The sequence below is a fragment of the Enoplosus armatus genome, chromosome 7, assembly GCF_043641665.1.
Source record: "Enoplosus armatus isolate fEnoArm2 chromosome 7, fEnoArm2.hap1, whole genome shotgun sequence".
In the NCBI taxonomy this organism is placed as follows: Eukaryota; Metazoa; Chordata; class Actinopteri; order Centrarchiformes; family Enoplosidae; genus Enoplosus; species Enoplosus armatus.
In genome coordinates this window covers 15,512,569-15,532,667 of record NC_092186.1, presented here as the reverse complement: position 1 = coordinate 15,532,667, position 20,099 = coordinate 15,512,569, and the positions used below count along the sequence as shown (strand labels likewise).

The following is a 20,099-nucleotide window of genomic DNA, read 5'->3' as shown; positions in this document are numbered from 1 at the left end:
TTATACATCTTCAGACTATTTAGTTCAACTGGAGAAGCCACTCCACGCCAGCCCCATCTTCACTGACGCTGAGTATTTCCATTTTATGCTACTTTATACTTCTATTCCACTACATTTCAGAGGGAAATAGTACTTTTTACTCCACTACATTTACTCAGATGTCAATGACTTGTTAGCATTTCTATCAAAAAGAGACATTTCCCCTCTGAGCTTCCCACCTGGTTTCATTTCAACAACTGTTTGAGGAACAAAGAGGTAAAAAAATGTCCAATATTTACCAATCAAAGATTAGAGAAAGTAGCCCAATATAATAGTTTGTGTTGAAGAGTTTTTCTTGTTTAACTTAACTTCCTCTCTACCAACTTAATCATCTCACCACCCCTCAGATTTATCTCATTTATCTCATGACCCTTTGGAGGGGGCCCCAACCACACAAAACCAACTGCAACAGTAAAATCCAGCTTAGTATTAATAATAAAAATATAATAGTCAGTCATAGGGGCCATAATTCATGAGTACTTTTAAGTACATTTTGCTGATAATACTTACAATACATATTTTGAATGCAGGACTGGAGTATTTTCATGTTGTTACATTGGTACTTTTACTCAAGTAAAAGGAGATGACCCCATACGCTGCCCACTCTCTGCACAGTGTATATATATGTTAGGTTGCACGTAAATAATGTGCGAATTCAGGTAATGGCTGTTTTTATGAACACTTCTGTTCACATGGAAATCCCCCATCATTGCTGTCTTTAAATGCAGTGCTCACTCTCATTTTCCACAAATCTGCATGTTTTGTTTGAGACAGCACACACGCATATTGACATTTGTTATTACCTCATGTCGTGTTGAAAAGTAACAGTGACTCTTGTTAACCCAAACTAAACAGACAGATCTGTTGAAAAGGAAATCCTTACAGTGAATATCCTGCTCTTTTTTTTGAAGAGGATTTTCAAGTTTTGACTTGAACTCATATCTCTGTGTGAAATCAAATCTTACTAATATCAGGGCGATATTGCCACATAGGAAAAATACTCTACAAGGTGGCACTTAATGACGTGTTGACTCATTAAGGCGTCATATAACCAACTCCACCTCATGCATTTTGTCACATCCAGAAGTGTGTTGTCCTGCAGTGTCGTTAACATTTTATATCAAGTTATCGCCACAGCTGAATATTGACCATGCAAACAATCCACTTAGTTTACAGCTTCGACTGCTTACTTGTGATTTTCTGTCTGACTCAAATTTTGAAAAGGAAAGCTGAATGTGCACACTTTAAGACAGGAAACATGATCTAACAATGGACATATGAAAAGATTAGCTTTACTGCAATCTTTACTACAACACTTGACAAATAAATTACATCCAGCACTGCATAATGTTGCATAGCACCAGTGATTGCAGCAACAGTCAAACGCAGAAAACACTGAATCCAGTTCTTTGGCAACTAAATGCATGTGCAGGCCTTAAAAAGGTCCTGTAAACTTCAACAGTATCCTGAACTCCAATAGATACTGTTATGAAACATTTGTTTCCAGTTCCAACTCTTCAGCTCAAGCTCCAGTTTCATGTTCAAGAGAGAACTTCTTTGGCGTTTAATATTGCACAGAATCGCTCTCCTGGAACTTTCCAACACTTTCCAGGATTTTGCAGTGGATCATTTGATCTCAAAAGTCTGTATCAGACGTGTGAAGTCCTGTTCCCAGCATCCTCCTCCTCCCTCAACCGTGTCATCTGGAGATGGGACAGCTGTCAGCTGATCAGTATGATGTCGTCATTTTCAGGAACTCTACAAACAACATGATCCAAATGAAGCATTAGACACCTGATGTCTCAACATCATCATCATATAAAAACAAACAGGCATGCTTTCTACTTTAGGTCATTAATAAGTCGTGGTTAATTGATGAATCAGAAAATATCTCTACAACATAACGTTTTTTGTCACAAGTTACACATCAGTGACATTAATCTACATTCTAAAACACTGGAGTCAAAAAATCCTCGCGTTAACACTAAACCTCAAATTCAACTTATCTGGAGCCCGTTTCACAAAAGCAAACATACACAGATCACATTTGGTGGCGGCATCATGTTTCACAAATTATTGTCGCTCACAAATTGAAGATCATTTGCTGCGTTCCACAGGCCTCTGGCATGCTTGTATACGGGTCACTAGCAGGGCCTTTGTTGTGAAAGATGTCAAAGTTAATGAGAAAGAAATGATCTCATGTTGTAAATTGCAGCTTGCATGTTGCAGATTTGTGTCATTAGGACTGTGTGGGGGTGGTTTGATAAGATTTGATTGACAGTGACAACATAGTAACAGACTTAATCAGATTTTGATTCAAATATCGTTAAATACTGAAGTGCGTGACATAATTTTCCAACTAAGCCTGTTTCAGTGTGAAACTACTTTCCCAGACTGTTTCTGAGTCATTTGTCACTTCCAATAAGTCGCAGAGGTCACAGGAATTTAAACTCAGCAGCTGCTTGTTTAGACAGGTGAGGTTTCTATAACCCTTGTCTCATTATCAAAGTGTTGTTTTTGATGTAATCCCCCGACACAGATCAAAAGAGTCGACCAGCACAAGCATGCCTCTTTATTCTCTGGGCTTCCACCTGCATGCAGGTTTGGCCCTGACACTAATACTCTCTTTCCACCAAATTCGCTCTGGTTCTTGAACCTGTTCCGTTCACGTTTCTTGAACGAACCAGCCTGCGTTTCCACCAGTTTTGAGTGAAACTATTGTAATCAAGGATGCGTCATCAACGGAGGGCCTTGCACAACGCAAAACTGACAGTGTATTTGACCAAATCGTCACCAAGCATTGGGTTTCATCGGCAAACCACTGCAAGGTCTTTTTTTCTGACGATTTCTCACTTGATTTCTCCATTGTGGCCGTCCCCATCCTCTCTTTCCAACCTGAAGAAGGAAAACCAACTTTTTGGGTTCCGAACCAATTAATTTTTGGTCAAAATGCTCAGAACAGTTGAAAATTAGGAATGCAAACTGGAAGGGAACCCGTTCCATGTTAGTAGAAAAGGGGTAAAAGAGAGGCAACGAAGGGTTGAATGAAGAGGTCTGGATTTGTGGTGACTGTGCATATCCGTTCTGAGAATAAATCCCCCAAACAAGCACTCTGAAAATGAAAGCCTTGTCAACACGCGCCGTTTGCTCTCAAGAGAAACAGCTAATTATGTTCCTGTTGCATCAAATCTGTAAACGATTAGACATTTTTCCTTCATCTTCATGATCTACCAAAAGCAGCACATTTTACTGATGGGTTGAGTCTCAGACTCTCTGTTTCACAAACTGCTGCAGCCATTTGAGGATGTGAATGCATTTCACCGAGAGCAATGAAGTTGTGTCCAATCACTCTTAGAAAGCAAAACCTCCTCAACTTTAGGTTTTATTGTACTTATACATTGCTTTTATGCACAGCTTGGCACTCCCTTTGTCAAACATAACATCACTCTTTGGCTAAGCTGCTATATAATACTGTGTAATCACATACAATTTATTAATTGCAGCAGATACATTCAAGTCTTAATTTATCAGGTAATTGTGTCATTGTGGGGATCTGAATAGCTATTTCAGTGACAGTTACAGCCTTGTCTATATTCCAAGACTCTTAATACATTATTTCAGTTGACAAACTTGAAAGTTTTAAATCCACACAATGGGCGACTCTTGCTCCTCACCTTGATTTCCAAACAAGATAACAGAGAGCTGCAGTAGAGGAAGATAACAGCCGGAAGAGGCTAACTGTATGCAGATGAAATTTCATCCAGTGAGACATTAACATGTTTGTTGAGACGCAGATCTAATTTTTGCAAGCACAGTGAGACAAAGACACTTGCAAAAATGAAATTTGGTCAAGTCAAAGGCTGCAAATGACTGCAATTACAGAATCTGTGTAACCTGATGAGAGCGCTCCTAATGACACAAAGTCAGCCCACTCTAAAAAGGCCAGTTTCACGGTCATCTCCACAGAGAAGATGCATGTTCATTTGTCAAGCTTGCATTACGTTGCACTATTACACATTATTACATAATGACTCTGTAACTGACACTAAACTTCCTTGAAGACTCAGACAACCAGAGCAGGAAAACCGGATGGCCCTGTGATAGAAAACGGCTGTGGAGCACACAGGAAAGACGGCAGAGTGTTAATGTCTGGTACAAACAATAATGATGGAAGAGTCCTGAAAGGAAAAACTGATATTTACATACTGTAAGAAAAAGCAAAGAAAACCTTTCCATCTTTAATGTATTCAGTTCTTTTCCACTGATTACATGACTCAAAATCATTATTAACAGCGTGTACAAACATCCGGGGCTCTGGCTTGCAGTAAATAATAGTCTGATGGCAAACACTGCACAATTCTATACAAATGACTACAGTAGATGCTTTTCTGGGATAAACAACATCTTTTTGCATTCTTGTCTTAAAATGGACTTGTGCTTTTCAAGTGGAAGGCTGGTGATGGCTACAGAAAACAAGCCTGGGGTCCATTTACACTTAAGCCTTTTCCTGAATATAAACTTATAATCGACAGGGAAATTGAATAATATATTAAAAAGTTTAGGAATCTTTAAGAATGCAGAACCAAAAGCAAAAGTCAGACACCGCAGCCTGGTGAAGTGCTGCTTTTGTTTGAGCTTTTTAAGATTTGGTAGAAACCGAACATTAAAGAGGAAGTGGTGACTTTTCAACAAGCACCGTGCATGAAGTCTACGCTGTAGCTTCAAAATAAACAGAAATAAAATGTGAGAAGTGCAACTTATTATATGAACATGTTAGGAAATAATTGTCAGAAACTTTACCAGATTACAAAAGATTAAGAAAGTGGTGAAAGAAAAAGGATACCGAGTTAAGTCCTTACACACACACACACACACACACACACACACACACACACACACACACACACACACACACACACACACACACACACACACACACACACACACACACACACACACACACACACACACACACACACACACACACACACACACACGCCATTGAAATATACTGTACACCACATTAAAAAAGGCACCTGGAGTTAAACTAACCCCTCATGCTTGAATCAAATAACTCTCCCCAGCTAAGCACTGGCTCAACTGACTGAGTCTTCACTGAATGTTGGCTGTAGCCTGTTTATTTGGGAGGCAGTGCAGCAAAGAGGGAGCAATGGCTTGGGGTTGGAGGGGGGGGGGGGTTCTTCTCAGTGTACAGCCTCAGTTTCTCTGTAATCAGCCCATCACTGGGTGTGTCTGCATAGCTCCCACCACTAATTTCATTGCTCTCAGACCACGTAAGAGCGAGCCAAACCACAGCGTGGAGGAAACTCCGCTCCAGTCTGCTGCCTGCTGATGGTAGAGATCGGCTCATAGAGAAGGAATGGGCAGAAATACGACATCTTGCTGTGGCAACAAGGTGTAAGCAAAGCAAACTGAGTAACTACTTATGTATGTGTAATGTTTCTTCATTTGTTTTGGGTAATTTACTTATAAATAGAGACTAACTGACAGACTGGACATGTTAATGTAATATTGTTTGATATTGTTCTTATAACCTCCTAAGACCCGGCAATTCATTTTTGTCCTCTGTAGGGGACATGACTCTGAGACCTCTAAGTCAAGCATAATTTATAGAATCTATCTGAATCATACTGTCCCTTTTAAGAGGACACTATGGGCTCTCATTTGATGGCCCAGTTGTGGGGGTGGGGCCAACACAGCACATGCACTGTCTTTTCAAAATGGCAGGAATTTCAACTTCCACATTTTATGCCAACAAGAGAGGTAAATCATCAATTTTTTCCAGATATCATGTTTCTGTTGCTAAAAATCAAGTTGTTTCTTAAAAATAAAAGTCTTGGCTTCCATTTAGTAAGATTTTTAAAAAGTCACAGTAATTTTAACCCTTTCATAACACAACTTTTATTCAATGTCCTTTGTAGAGGACATCAGGACTTACTAACCTCCATTTGTAATACATCAAGGAGCAGAGGGCAAAGTGAGGTAGAGAGGATTTTGTTAAGAATTGTGGAAGGAGATTCTGATTTAGAGCTGCCTAAAGATGAGGTAAAGGAGGGCCAGAGAGAGGAGGAAGATGAAAGCTCAGAGGAGGATACTGCAGCTGTTGAGGAGCCTGAGCCCAAGCCAGGGAAAAGTGATGATACACATTGTGTGTTATGGATCAGGAGCAATGTGTAAGCTAGGGTTTTGAAGTTTATTGCTATTACAGTGTGTAGAAAGGGAAATGAGAGCAGTTTTAGTTCACACTGTTGATCACACACACACACACACACACACACACCACACACACACACACACACAGTACACAATCAGTTAAAAACTTGACTTGGAAAATTATTGACCCTGTTGATTTACATATTTAATAATACATCTGCTAAAAGTGCATTAAATTTATACCTCTCCTTTCTTTATCACTTAAGTTTCAACCCTGTTGTCGAAGAGGGTTAGGGTTAGGGTTAGATTTGTGTTCAAATGTTTATTGTGCGAAGCACCAGTAAGGATATTCCAGTAACTACTTGCACTTAGCCAAATATATTTTTGTTTTAGCATCATGTTTAGCTAACCCTGTTTGGTAGATTGAAGAGTTTGAATGTCAGAATTTCATTTACTTTAATGTTCACGACATGAAAATAATTTTTAAAAGAAATCCACTCAAAAATTAATTCAGTATCATAGAATTACATCATTACATTCTGTATGAAGCAAGTCCCGATGTCCACTACAAGGGACAGTCAATAAAAAATCAATAAACAATATTTTTGAAAAAAAAATTGTTGCAACATGTTTCTTTAAACCACAATACTTAAATTATCATAAAAAAATCAAAAAAGCAAAACCTTTTTTTCTCCGGGTCTCAGGAATATGAAAACTCCTTTATATTGTTGACTGATCTCCAATAGAGAAAGAAATCAAACTACTATATATCTGGTTATTAAAAAACCTGCCTGAAACACCTGGTACATCACAAGCAACGATTAGACGATCAATCGATTACCCCTCGGTTGAAGTATATCAGAGCAATTTCTAGCGTGGACTGAGGTTATCAATCAATCTTTTATCAAGACTTCTTTTAAATGACTGTCAACACATTTAGATGTTTTTGGTGAGAGGTGACAGAATAATGGGGATATCTTTTCCCACGGCTGTAGAACTGATCAAAGAAAGAAAAATTGTTAACATTATTAACATACTGCCCTTGAGCAATGTGTTCAAACCATAGTATCGCTCATGTTTCAGTGATGAGAGGTCATGTTTGTACAGCTGCAACAGTGTGTGCAGCAGGGTGTGTGAATAAAAGTTAAATATTATTACAGCATCATAACATGACTGTCTCACCGTTGGCAGCAGCAGAACACAGAGTGTCCGACGTAAACGTCCATCTGACTGCTCTCCTCTGCAACAGGAACATCTCTCTGCTCTCTGAGGAACTTCTGCAGGTCCGTCAGCGGGAATCCTTCCTTTTGGTAGTTCTGTTGGTACAAACACAAAGAGATTCAACAATGAATCTAGATTTCTTCTCGGAGGACAACATGGAGCAAACAACTAAAAAAGGAGTCCTCAGTGTACTTTTGTACCGACACATTTGTCACATGGGAGGGTTTGAACATTAGTCTTACAAAATTCCAGAATGTGCTTGCTAGCATTACTTGATCAATTGCATGATATAACTGCAACTAAAATTGTATAAGGGCTGTAACAAACAATTTCTTTCATTATTGATTAATCTGCCAATTATTTTCTCCATAAGTTAATTTACTGTTGTCTATAAAATGAAAATAGTGAAAAATGTCCAAGGTAGCATCTTTAAACAACTTGTTTTATCCAAACATCAGTCCAAAACCCAAAGATATTCAGTTTACTATAATATACCGGAGAGTGTCTAATCGATTGATCCACTAATCGTTTCAGCTCTTATTTGCATTCCTGTCACTGATATGTTCATAATAGCTCATTCCAGAGATCACATCTCAAACAGTGAGAGGAGTACTGTGAATTTTTTTTTTTTTAAATAAAAAAGGTGAAATCATAACGTGATTTCACCGTTTCAGTTCACTGAAACCAAACCAAAGCAGCAAAGTACCTTGATGGTCTCGTAGGCGTCAGTGATGAGGGCTATGAAGAGCGACAGCACCATGTAGATGAACAGGGAGATGAAGGAGTAGAGGTAAGCCCGGCTGAAGAGCCACACCAGAGTGTTTTTGTCCTTGAGCTGGGCGAAGGTGGTGAACATGTCGTCGCCGTTCAACAGGGAGAACAGGCACTCCGCTACACGACTCAGGCCCTCAAACTAGAGAGATGGAAGAGCAGACATTAGACTGGATTTCAAGAAAGTAGCAAATCCTTTACACAGTTAACAGATAAACAGCAAAGCCAAAAAAAATATTTTACTACATATTCGGGCCCTTAAAAAGTTTTTAAATAAAATGAGGAAATAAAACTCTTCAACTTTTGTTGAATTGGCCATGGCCCAGTGACATTTACACCCTGTGATAAGGGGTCACAAGTTGGTCTGCAGTGATTTGTCTCATTGTAATCAATCATTTGACCTGTAAAATGTTGGAAAACAGTCAAATGCCCATCACAATTTTCAAAAGGTGATGTTATCAAGTTGAAAACTAAAGATATTTACAAGAGAAAAAAGTAGAAAATCCTCACAACTGAGAAGCCGTCATTTTTGCTTGAAAAATAAACAATATCAAAAAAGTTGTCGATCAACTAATTGATTAATAAAAAAGTAATGATTTCCGATACAGTAACAAGCGAAAAAAGGTTGGGAACCACAAAATAAAGCCATAAGATACAAACTGGAAAGTGAGTTATTTTAGATTACTAGTATTAATATAAGACAGACAAATGTACTAAGAAGTGCGTTCAAGTAAACAACATGGACACCCAGTTTAAAAACTATATTGTGCCTGTATGCTGGATATTTTCCATTTTTAACAGCACTCGCACAATGCAAAAATGTACAGAGACAGGTTTACAAAGAAGGAGGAGGTGCAGAAGCAGAAGACCGACAGAAGTGAGATGATAGATAGCGGAGGAACGATAAAGACAGAAAGGCAAATAAAGAGACAGATGGCTAAAAGGGAGAGACACGAACATTACGAAAGAAGCCAAGTTTCCCCAGAATGTGATAGTATCTAAAAACAACATCCCACTGCGACCGTATGGATCCAGGGCACAGCACTTGAAGACGTGTGGGATGGCAAGTCCTCGAACATCCTCTGTTTATTCCTACAGTAAATATACAGGAGGAGCCTGGAAGAGATGTCAGCACACTATGGTGGACTCCCCCAGCCTCCGCAATGTAAATATTGTGACCAAGTATCAGTTGACTGCAGCGTTTGATACACAGGGAACTGAAACCTGTTTTACTTCGACTGCAGGCACAGCAGCACTGCAGGTCAAGTCACTTTCACAGACTAACAATGAAATAAAACTGCGATTAATGTGATACTAATGTTTTACATAATATAAACTTTTCTTGTGAGGTGGATATGGAAGCATAAGCGCATTTAACAACTAATCATGTGCACCACTTATGATAAATTGGTGCTATTTACATATGAAAAGCTGTAACAAAAAAAAAAAGCATTATTATTGGATAGGATTCTCGAGTCGAGCTGTCGTCCATGAATCCTGAGCATCCTCAAGTAAACTGACCTGACAAATGCACTTCAATAATCAGCCCACAACTTATTTACAGTAGTTACTCCTCTTCAGTTTAAGATTATCAACACATTTCCATTTGGTCAGTGAGACGTCACTGGGCCCAGGGCGGCTGATCTCAGTCTATCTCACATCAGTCTCTCCTACAGTATGTGCACTGCCTTGTTTAGACGCCCACTGCGTGCTCGGACTTCCGTAAATAATTTATCTTAACGGGCAAAGACAGCCAAACACACATATTTTCCCTGATGGCACTTGCTGTCCAAGCTGTGGTCTCCCCTGTCCCAATGTCCCCTGATTTTCTGAGTATAAAAAAAACATTTAACCATGTAACTTTCTGTTTCTTACTTTCTTATTGCTTACAATCACAATATTTATTGTAGCCTGTGTAGTTTTTGCTATGGTGTATGACCTTAAAGGGGCAGTAAACTTCTTCCATTTTGGGCAGTTATTTCATGGTGGCCTAGGGGTTTGAGATGCTGGTCATGTAATCGTCCCCAGTTTGAGTCCTGCAGGGGGACCTTTGTTGCATGTCACCCCCCATTTCTCTCCCGTCATTTCCCGTCACCTCCACGCTGTCCTCTGTCTGATAATAGGAAATAAATTCCCCCAAAAATACCTAAAAATGTGGTTGTTTCAAACAGAGACAAGGCTGTGAGTACGTGTGTGTGTGTGTGTGTGTGTGTGTGTGTGTGTGTGTGTGTGTGTGTGTGTGGAAAGAACCAGTTTAAGATTTTCAAAATGTGGTCGTAAGGATACGATATACTATACTGACACCTAGTGGTTGAATATTCAGAGTCTTCAAAAAAAACAAAACTGAAAAGTTGCTCATGGACAAGGACGCCAAAGGCCATTTTTCCTCAGTTTGCAGGACATAATGCTGAAACAGCAATTCAGAAGCTACACAACCATGGGAGAAAAGTCTGATAACTTTCAGTGAAACAATTTTGAGAAAACCTAAGGGATCATTAATCACCTGTATTAGTTCTTTTAAAATAAAATGGTAAAATGGTAAACATGGAACTGAACACCTGTACTCATTAACTGTGATGCACATTCACTTACATTTTTATAATTTAGAAAATACTTGTACACAGTAATCGTAAATTCAGTGTTTCCCAGTATGAATCCCCACACTTAATCTATGCAGACTGACTCGAGTGAGTATTCGTATTAATCACACTGATTTTTTTTTAGCTTGTGTTCAATCACAGAATGCTGTTTCAGCCAATTTAAAAAGATGTCCACACATACATATTTGGACGCTCCCTAACGCAACCTTATTCTTGCTGCCTCAGCAGTTCTGCAGGAATAAACAAGGACTGAGTCATTGAAAAGAGCCTTGATAGTTCCTCTAATTTCTCCACACCCCTGACGGTAACAGCCAGTGCAGGGACTCAGACCAGCAAGTGTCCCATCAGAAACTCACTTCTCTAATCTCTGATCCTCAGGCCTCCACGTCCTCCCCTCAAACCAGCTAAGAGAGTTACCTTCTCATGGTACGGCCCCAGTACGATCCACCCGCAGAAGGTATAGCCGAGGTAGATCATGCCTGCACAGCAGCAGAAACGCAGGACCTTGGGTAAGGCTGCTTTCATGGTTAAAATTAACACCTAGACACACAGAAAGTATAGAGACATGAAGTAATTACGCCACAAATGAATCATGAAAGAATAGCTGAAGACATTTTATTTTACTGTAATCTATACAATGGCTCAGACTCTTCTCTGCACACAGTTGGTTGGTTATGTCGCTCATCCAGAGATTTAAATCTATTTTCCTACAACACACCTTACAGGAAACTAGCTAGATAGTCAATGTTCAGGCCAAAGGCCATGTACAATGAGAGGAAAAGGTTCACAGACTCACATTGTATTTCTGGAAGTATCCCAGGTACCTGATCACGCCGACCCAAACCATTAATGTAGATGTTCCCAGGAAGATGCTGCACACATCATAACTTGTCAGACTCTACAGGAGAGGAGGGGGAGACACGGAGAGCACTCAGACAGCAGTTTGTTAACCTTACTAGGAAATCAGGCCTCAGTGAAGCGCTACAGGATATTTAGTGTTGGTGCAGCAGAGGCTCGGGTGTGCCGCATTCACTGCGTAGGTTAAACAGATAGTCAGGAAAAGTTTAAAGCTACACAACTGTAAGTATGATTTTACAATAACAGGTCTTAAACTGTGACATTATCTACGTTTATTATTTTATTAGGGCTTAAAGTACAATGTGGAACTGCACCAGAGGAACACCCTGTCAATTGTTAACTAATGTGTGACATAATGTGACATTTGGTTTTATCTCTTAGGGTTATAACACAAGTGAGGACATTATAAGTTTTGCAAGTCTAAATCTAAAACCTCCCTCTACTGTAGATACACTTAGTTAATTTTCCTTTTGTTAAATAAAATTATTATTTCTATTTCCCCTCTGCAACCAAATTTCAGAAGGAAACTGGTCAAAATACCTTGTTCCTTGCATCCTTATACAGTATCACCCCAATCAGATACTTAATATATTTTCCTTCCAGTTGTTATTTTTACCGATTCTACATTGTCCTGTTTGAGTTGACCTGACAAATTAAGGACTTTAAAAGTTAAGTTAAAATACTACAGATACTCCAAAATCAGATTTGACCCATTATAGACCACAGACATTTTGATTTGTCAAAGCAGGAAAGGAAACAAGTGGAATTAATAGCATAAATGATGGCTGCATTCCATTTAGGTGAGCCAGTTCCATGGCTCTGGTATTGTGCGTGCTCACTCGCTGACATGGCTTACGGTTACACTTGGAGCCATTGTTAATGTTATCATTTACACCTGTGCTTTTCCTGCGTTGACAAGTCAAAATGTTTGCCGTGAAAATGGGTCTATTCAAGACGCGCATTTCCAAATCACCGCCAGCAGGAAACTAAAAGCTCTCTCTAAAACAAAAGCCTCAGTTAAGGGGGGAGTGTGTGTATAAGGGAAGCGTTTATTTCTATTTCGGTCAAGCTCGTTGTAAACACTTCACATGGTGGCTATAAAAAGGACGGACAGTCAGGTTAAAATAAACAGGTCTTTACGGCGTCTACTTTGTGTCTTTTCACTCCAAAGTCCACCAGACACGGACATACTCCCAGAATTTGATTTCTCAATTGCTTAATAAATAACGGGATGTAAACTCAGGTGATGCCATGCAGTTTGCTCCACATGACCATAATACCGACTGCTTATTTTCATTTTGACCAGATCTGATGATAAGCCATGTGTTTTATCTTTACAGTGTGGGAAGATTCATACAAAATCTTTTTTTTTTTTTTTTCCACATAAAAGGAGTTTTGACTCTCCTTCTACATCTGCCATATGCCATGTAGTAATCTAAGTCAGTATACAGTAACCTTCTCTCTAAGGCAGAAGTACATGATTCAGTTTACCTTTGCTTGTATTTCCATCTTCAGTATGGATCCAATTATGGCCAAGAGGTCACTGACAATAACCAGCACATACCAGCCATTCAGAAACTCCCCCTGGTCATCCTCACACACTTTACGACTGTAGTTCTCATGCAAGAATCTGGAGAATCTCTGAAAAACACACAAACACAAATTCAGTCTCTTATACAAAAAGATCTACAACACAGTATCAGATCAACTTATGACTAAATGTAAACTCTAGGTAGACAACATCATGATCATCATCATGTAGTAATCATCAAGTAACAAAATGCCTGCAGATTGTGAACCAAACACAATAAGAAGTCATCCATATCTACACGTGATATGGATAGTATTTTAGATAGTGTATTTTGTTTTGTGCTTATTGTGACATTTGGCTTTAGAAGAGGAAAAGGATAAAGACTGAGAAGATCTGAACAACCAGAAACTAAATAAAGAAATACAGACCAAAGACTAGATACTGTACAACATCATACAGAGAATAAATATTGTCTTTTCTGTGTGAGCAGAGACTGAACAGCTGACCTGGAGCAACCTGACAGCCAGTATGATGGAGCGTGTGCACAGCACAGCTGACGTGAGGCAAACCAGAATGACGAAGCCGTCAAACACCAGAAGATAGTGTGTGTTCTTCTGAGCTGAAACGGACACAAAGTGTGTGTGTGAAGGTTTATCTCTTGTCTTGTTTATCTCCCCACACTCATTACTGATAACTACAAGTGTACAGGAAAACGCCTCAGCAACAGTCAACAGTAAAATGTAGGAGCATTTTTGGGCCAAAAAGTTCTTGTTTTTTCAACTTTTTAAAAATACAGAAGACATGGGATTTGGTGAACATGTAGTATATAAGAATGAATTATAGATAATCACTTAGAAGTGTTTACAAGTGACCTACCACATCCCACAGTGTGAATGATTTCAATATTAAAATGTATTATAATTAGAAATTATTACAATAACATGTAAATATTACAAATAAGCATTTGCATGCTAACCTCTGTCTGCACTCTAGAATAGCCAAAATGTGCAAACAGTTCTTGATGCCATAATCTTGTTATTAGGTAAGAAAACTACACCTTACCCGTCCCAGATATCTTCCAGTCTCGGCATGCACAGCTCTGAGCGTCGATGTCCAGGAATATTTTCACCTTTCCACTGTGACACTGGTTGTCAAATGTTATCTAGGGACAAAAGGAGACGAAAGGAGAGTAGATTAGTAAAACAATGAGAGATGTGTGTACAAAGTTGTGCAAAGTGTGAACGGTCTCAAAGTCTCTTGAAGTTGTCCACACTACATCTCTGATGACGGACCAAAGTGTTCACCTGTATTTCACCTGAAAATATGGCTGAAGCATACCGTAACGTAGAACGAGTAGCAGTCGGGTAGCTCCCGTGAACGCACCGTCTGAAGGTTGATTCCTTTCAGCTGGAAGGTTATTTTGATGTCAACCAGCCTGAAGAGGAGGATTTTAATGCACAATAGATAAAAAAGAAAATGATGTGCTAGCTGCAGCTATATACAGTAGACTGATGGGACTATATACCTGTAAAAGTCCAGATCAAAAAAGGATGAATTCTGGGTTTTCCACTGGTTTGCAGTCTTTGGTTCATGTGACATACAAACTGAGAGAGGAGATGAACAGAGTGAGAAAATGAACACCGTCATTGGGATCGTCTATTGATCTTCTAAGGCCAAATACACACACACACTTATATTTCCACAATTATACAGTAAGTAAAAAAGTCTTTCTTGTCAGCAAACTTTTGATTCTTGCCCTTCATATTGCTGGCTGCTCGTGATCCTGTTTATCATAATATTGATGACTCAGGTTCTACCATTACAATGACTCCTTGAATGCATTGTGTGTTTATAATTAAGTGTGTTGGCTGTTTTATACATGATATCAGAAATTTATATTCATTTAAAACACAAACAGGTAATCAAGTTTGCAGTTCGTCGTGTACTGTGGAAACAGGGTCTAAAATGTACTATTTTAAAGCAGGGAGACATTTTGAGACCAGAACAACAATAAAGTGTGACTGAGATGTTGATTGCTTAAAAAAAAAAAAAAAAACAGTCAGTGATTTTACTGGTAATCTGATAATTAAAACTAAAATGTAAATGTTTCCTCTCACCTGTCTCCAGCTGAGCATCTATGTCATAGGCCTCGTCTGAGGGCTCCACGCTGCCTCTCTTGTAGGAATCTTTACAGATGATGACAGGCAGCAGCGCGCCATCTTCATCCTCAGCGTAACTGATGGGACCCACAGAGAGCCGGCCCAACTGGCTGTACTATAAATATCAGAAGCCTCAGGTAAAACACGCTGTCCCAGGGTGATTTACATAATGATTCACAAATGCTGAGTAAGTTTACATAAACATTAGCATCCCAGTTTTGATCATATCTGGGATGTGGCGTTTACCTGGAACATGAGAAATGAGGTTATTCATATTCCTTTTTACATGACCATAAGAGTGTGTTGTGATTCCTCAAGGATAAGGGCTTATCCATGTTTCTGAGACCCTGATGTGGCGTTTACATGCGTTACACATAACCAGGAAAAAAAAATCACCTTGTTAACTAAATCATCACATAACCGCAGAAAAATATAATAAAAGTTAATATTCATTTTAATATCAAAATCTTGTTATTTTTACATTTGAAAGTGTTGCATTTTCATTTCTTTATGGTGTAACAGTAGCAAAACATAACACTACCCCAATAACCTAAGAAAAGGGAACATCTCAACTCAAGCACAATGCACAATCAAACTTACGACACTTTAGTTCAAACTAACCGTTAGGAATAAGGCTGCGTTCAAGTCATAGCAGAGTTATCCTAGATACCAATTTCCAACTGGTAAATACCAAATCCAACCTAAATTTAATGGATATAGTGTCAATGCACAGTATTTTTACCCGTCACACAAACAACTCTGCCATCAGATAACCTCGCAAGTTGTCAACACTTTCCCATACCCTCCATCCCACATGAATGTCACATTACAACCGTTCCGTTTCATTTTTTGACAGCAGTGTGTAAGTGTTTAAGGTGAGGGGGGTTGAACTTGCCTGATCCAAGACATTAAACAGACTGTCATAGACACCATCCTGCGTGTAGACGGCAACACTGTAGTCGTCCTCGTCCACTCCACTGTAGTCCTTCAGGAAAAGGCTTTTGAGGGCCATCATGTTCTCCTCCTTATAGGCCACCACCAGCTGGTTGTTGAGGCCGAACAGAATGAGCTACGGAGGAAACAACAGGGACAAAGGGGAACATTTATATTTCATGTTGATGCATGCAGTAATAATCAAGGGTGAACGTATCTGAGTGTGTTTATTCCTGTTTAGTATTTATACTTATTGGAATATTTCTCTTAAGCCAGAAATACATATTTTTTTAAATGATCTGGCATTATCCTGTCCACTTTATTTCGTAATTTCCAATTTGTCAATTTACAACACTGATTTGGACTTTGTCCGTTTTAAAGATTACATACAACGAGTCGCTTTACTTCCTCTAGTTCTTCTGTTTTGTTTGGGCAGTACTTTTATCCACTACTGAAATAAACAAAATGATTTTCTGGTGCAACATAAGAAAAAATAAAGACAAATTCCTTCATTATCAGCGTTACAAGCAGCCAGCTGCAAGGTTCAGAAGTATGGGTGGGCTTCACTTATTTCACCATCTTCCATTTGAAGAAAAACAGACACATTCAGATTATGTACGACCCTGTGTGTCTCCCCATTGTGAGATATAATAACTTAAATATCAACACTAATTCATAAACATTTAATGCACCAGGCTACATGCCTTTGACAGATCACAGTTCCATCAGACATTTTCTGGTCATTGTCAGGTTTTTCCTAATCTACATTAAACCTTTTGGTACCTACTTGTGTTGTGATCATGACGATTTTCAGAATCTGCACTCCAAGTTTCCAGGGTATGTGTCGTCGGGCCCGGTACTTCTCACACGGGCTCATGAAGTAATACTTCAGGTCATCTCTCAGGTTCTCCTCTTTGATAATGTCTTGAGTCATGATAGAGCTGAAACAAAACAGTTTACAAAACAAAATTAAATGTCATGTAAGAGCTGGGAGACAAAATGAAAAACTGTTTTACTGAGAAGTTGCATTCAATTTGGAGTTGATTGTAGTATGAAGGGGCCAGAACATTATATCATATATATAAGAAAACAGAAGTGAAAGTGTGAGAGAGCAGTTATTTCAATTTAGTTGAGCAATAGTATTCTCTCACAGGAAGAACTCCATGTCCTGAGGACACTGCCTGCATTCATGGTGCAGCCTGGGTTTAAGTCCAAGGTTAGCTCAGTGAGTGCACTTTCAATATTTTCCCAACAGTTTGTGGCACACAGGCTCTCCCTGACAAAGTACAAATGTCCTAGTATTCTCTTTTCTTTTTCTTTTTTACTGCTGTTGAACTTAACCATAAGGAGTTTTATTCAATATTTTCAGCTGAACGTGTGAGGTGTTATATACCTGTCCTGTCCTGGAAGTGTTAAATGACTGGTGCTGTTGTTTTAATGTGAGACAAAATTATCTCGGTTATGTAAATAAGCTTTAGGTTCATTTTGGCGACCACATCCGGTGTTTCAGTTTACACATTAGCGCTGCATTTCAGAAACATATATTGTTCTACCTATTTAACACGTAAGAAAGTTTTAAAATGTCGACAACATTCCCCTAAGCTACTTTTGAACGGCATTAAAAAAATAACTTACCTAACTGAATTGCTCCTGTCCAGATATCGAACCAATAATTCCATGATTGATTATCCACGTGGACACACCGGTTTATCACTGAGTATGTGGTTGTCAAAAGGCTGACAGACAGACACTCACAGCAGAGAGAAGGCAGTTCAGCCGGGTTTTCTGTGTTATCACGCACCTTCCAGCCAGCCAATCAGGAAATGAGATTCAGGCGCCGCACAGGTTCCCAATCTGCGGCCCGGGGTCCACCGGGGGTCACCGCGAGGATCGAAATGGGTCCACTGCAAAAAGGTATTAAGGTACTTTATCTCTGCTGTTCTTCAATTATTGTTGAGATGACATGACAATGACTCTATTATCCAAATGTCCACAGAAAGTTTTGACCGGACACAAATAAACTGTAGTCTCTTCTTAATTGTTATTATTTGGCATTTTATGTTTTATTTTTTTTCTGATGGAGAAACACTTATTTTGTTGGCCTGAAAGTAGGAATCAGCCTGAAATACATCCACCAAGTGTTTGTTTTTAATTGGGGAAATACTCCAACTGAAATGACCTCACTGTCCTCAATACTGCAGCCCTGTCCACCATCTTAAGTACACGATTTGTAACGTCAGACATAATTAAATCCCAGACTATATATAACAAACAAAACCCCTCCTCAGATGGGGTTTTGACTGACATCTGATTGGGAAGTGTGGGTTGACGGCTCAAAATCAACATCAGACCAAGATTTAGCATTCAGGTGTAATTGAAAATGTGAACAATGTGTGGAGCATAATCCAAAATCTACATCTAATGATACATCTTTTCAAGCTTACCAACCCTTAAGTAGGACGCTGAAGGAAGGATGAAGAGCTGTTCATCAAAAAACAAGAAGAAACATTACAAGAACATGCATCTAATTTAAATTAAAATGTTCAAATTATTAAAGGCCCTCAATAACAGAGCAAGTTGTCCCTTTCTCATACAGTTCTCATCCTGGTCACAGACAACGCTCCCCTCTCTCACTCTGCTGGCCATATTTGCTTTTGTGTGCACACGTGGCTGTGAAATGCAGGGCCAAATAAACAGTGGAAGTTGCCACCGACAGTCTTAATGGTACGCTTGGGTTTACTAGTTTTAATTTTGGAGTGAGATGCATGGATATTCGGTGGGTTGTGGCTGTGAAACATGCAGTAATATCAGACATCAAAGCCTCTTTCAAAGCATTATGTCTATGCTGTGTCTTCCTGGTGTTCATCGGGGTGTGTTGACAGATGAGTGTGACAGATCAGGTGAGAGAAATCAGGTCTCAAAGATCCAAGACAACATGTATCCCAATGCAAAGGATGATCAGTACGTTTTATTTTAGCTCAGCAACCTGGACAGAGCAACAAATTCAAGGTCAACCACTAATAAATATCCATCACTATAACAGTGTGGAAATAAAACACCCAATTTAAAACATAATTTACTTCCAAAGGTCACAGTTCACAAGGTTTATGTGAAAATAAGCTGTGTAAAAAACATGGATCACCTTACAAACAATAACCAAATTACACATCCAGCAGACACAAAGCTACATTATAAGTCATTTGGAGTCGTGTTTCTGGCCACCTGATGAATAAAAGTCCAATATTTACTCTCCTTTTAGCTCTTCCAACAACTCCTCAGGGAAATATCTGGCTCTTTAGCTGCTAAATGCTCCACTATGTTCACCAGTGAGTTGTTGTCTTCCGCTTGGTGCCAAGCAGGTAATGAGCCGTTTGTTCATCAGAAAAACGAGAATGAGGAGAGCCATGTAGAGATGAGTAAACCAGAACAGTAAAGAAGTTGGGACCTGAAGGCCAAGACAATGAGCTGAAAGATTGATTGGTGCAACTTTAACCCTTTAACACAGAGTGTGTCGTCAGCGACACGTTTGTGCAAGCGCACTTTGGATTACCATAATTACGTCACAGTTTGCGCTATCGGAAAAAGCTTTCAGAAACCGTTGGAATTCTTCCGATAGCGCAAACCGTGACGTAATTATGGTAAGCGCAAACGTGTCGCCAACGACACACTTGGTGTTAAAGGGTTAACTAACGTTGTCTATTTCAGTATTAACGATTACATTTTTTTTTCTTTGGGAACAGATTGAGATTTTCAACATTTTGTGCTTTTGTTTAATATTTCTTTTAATCGATTTAATGATTTTGTAATGCACAG

At 39.1% G+C, this 20,099-nt stretch overlaps 1 protein-coding gene across 2 annotated transcripts; it reads right to left on the bottom strand.

The window, feature by feature from the left end:
- Positions 1-1,325: 1,325 nt before the first annotated feature.
- On the bottom strand, positions 1,326-18,014 carry mcoln2 (mucolipin TRP cation channel 2). 2 transcript variants are annotated; one of them, XM_070908409.1, is made up of 14 exons: positions 17,922-18,014; positions 17,074-17,227; positions 16,249-16,422; positions 15,312-15,468; positions 14,720-14,798; positions 14,533-14,629; positions 14,257-14,356; positions 13,701-13,813; positions 13,155-13,304; positions 11,602-11,703; positions 11,223-11,345; positions 8,141-8,347; positions 7,396-7,529; positions 1,326-1,797 (listed from the first exon to the last, which is right to left on the bottom strand). In XM_070908409.1, exons 1-14 carry the CDS (start codon positions 17,963-17,965, stop codon positions 1,761-1,763), a joined length of 1,671 nt encoding a protein of 556 aa, XP_070764510.1. In that variant the 5' UTR covers positions 17,966-18,014; the 3' UTR covers positions 1,326-1,760. The 2 variants fall into 2 exon arrangements, with proteins under 2 accessions (XP_070764510.1, XP_070764509.1); XM_070908408.1 differs by lacking the exon at positions 1,326-1,797 and adding an exon at positions 5,325-5,388.
- Positions 18,015-20,099: the final 2,085 nt, after the last annotated feature.

What these genes read in the sequence shown, in the direction of transcription:
- mcoln2 (XM_070908408.1), bottom strand. Translation starts at nt 17,965, where the DNA reads ATGGAATTATTGGTTCGATATCTGGACAGGAGCAATTCAGTTAG. An exon ending in TGGCTGTCAGGTTGCTCCAG is followed by an intron (nt 13,305 to 13,700) that starts GTCAGCTGTTCA and finishes TGTGTTTTTCAG; the next exon opens with AGATTCTCCAGATTCTTGCA. An exon ending in TGGGGCCGTACCATGAGAAG is followed by an intron (nt 8,348 to 11,222) that starts GTAACTCTCTTA and finishes CCATCTCTCTAG; the next exon opens with TTTGAGGGCCTGAGTCGTGT.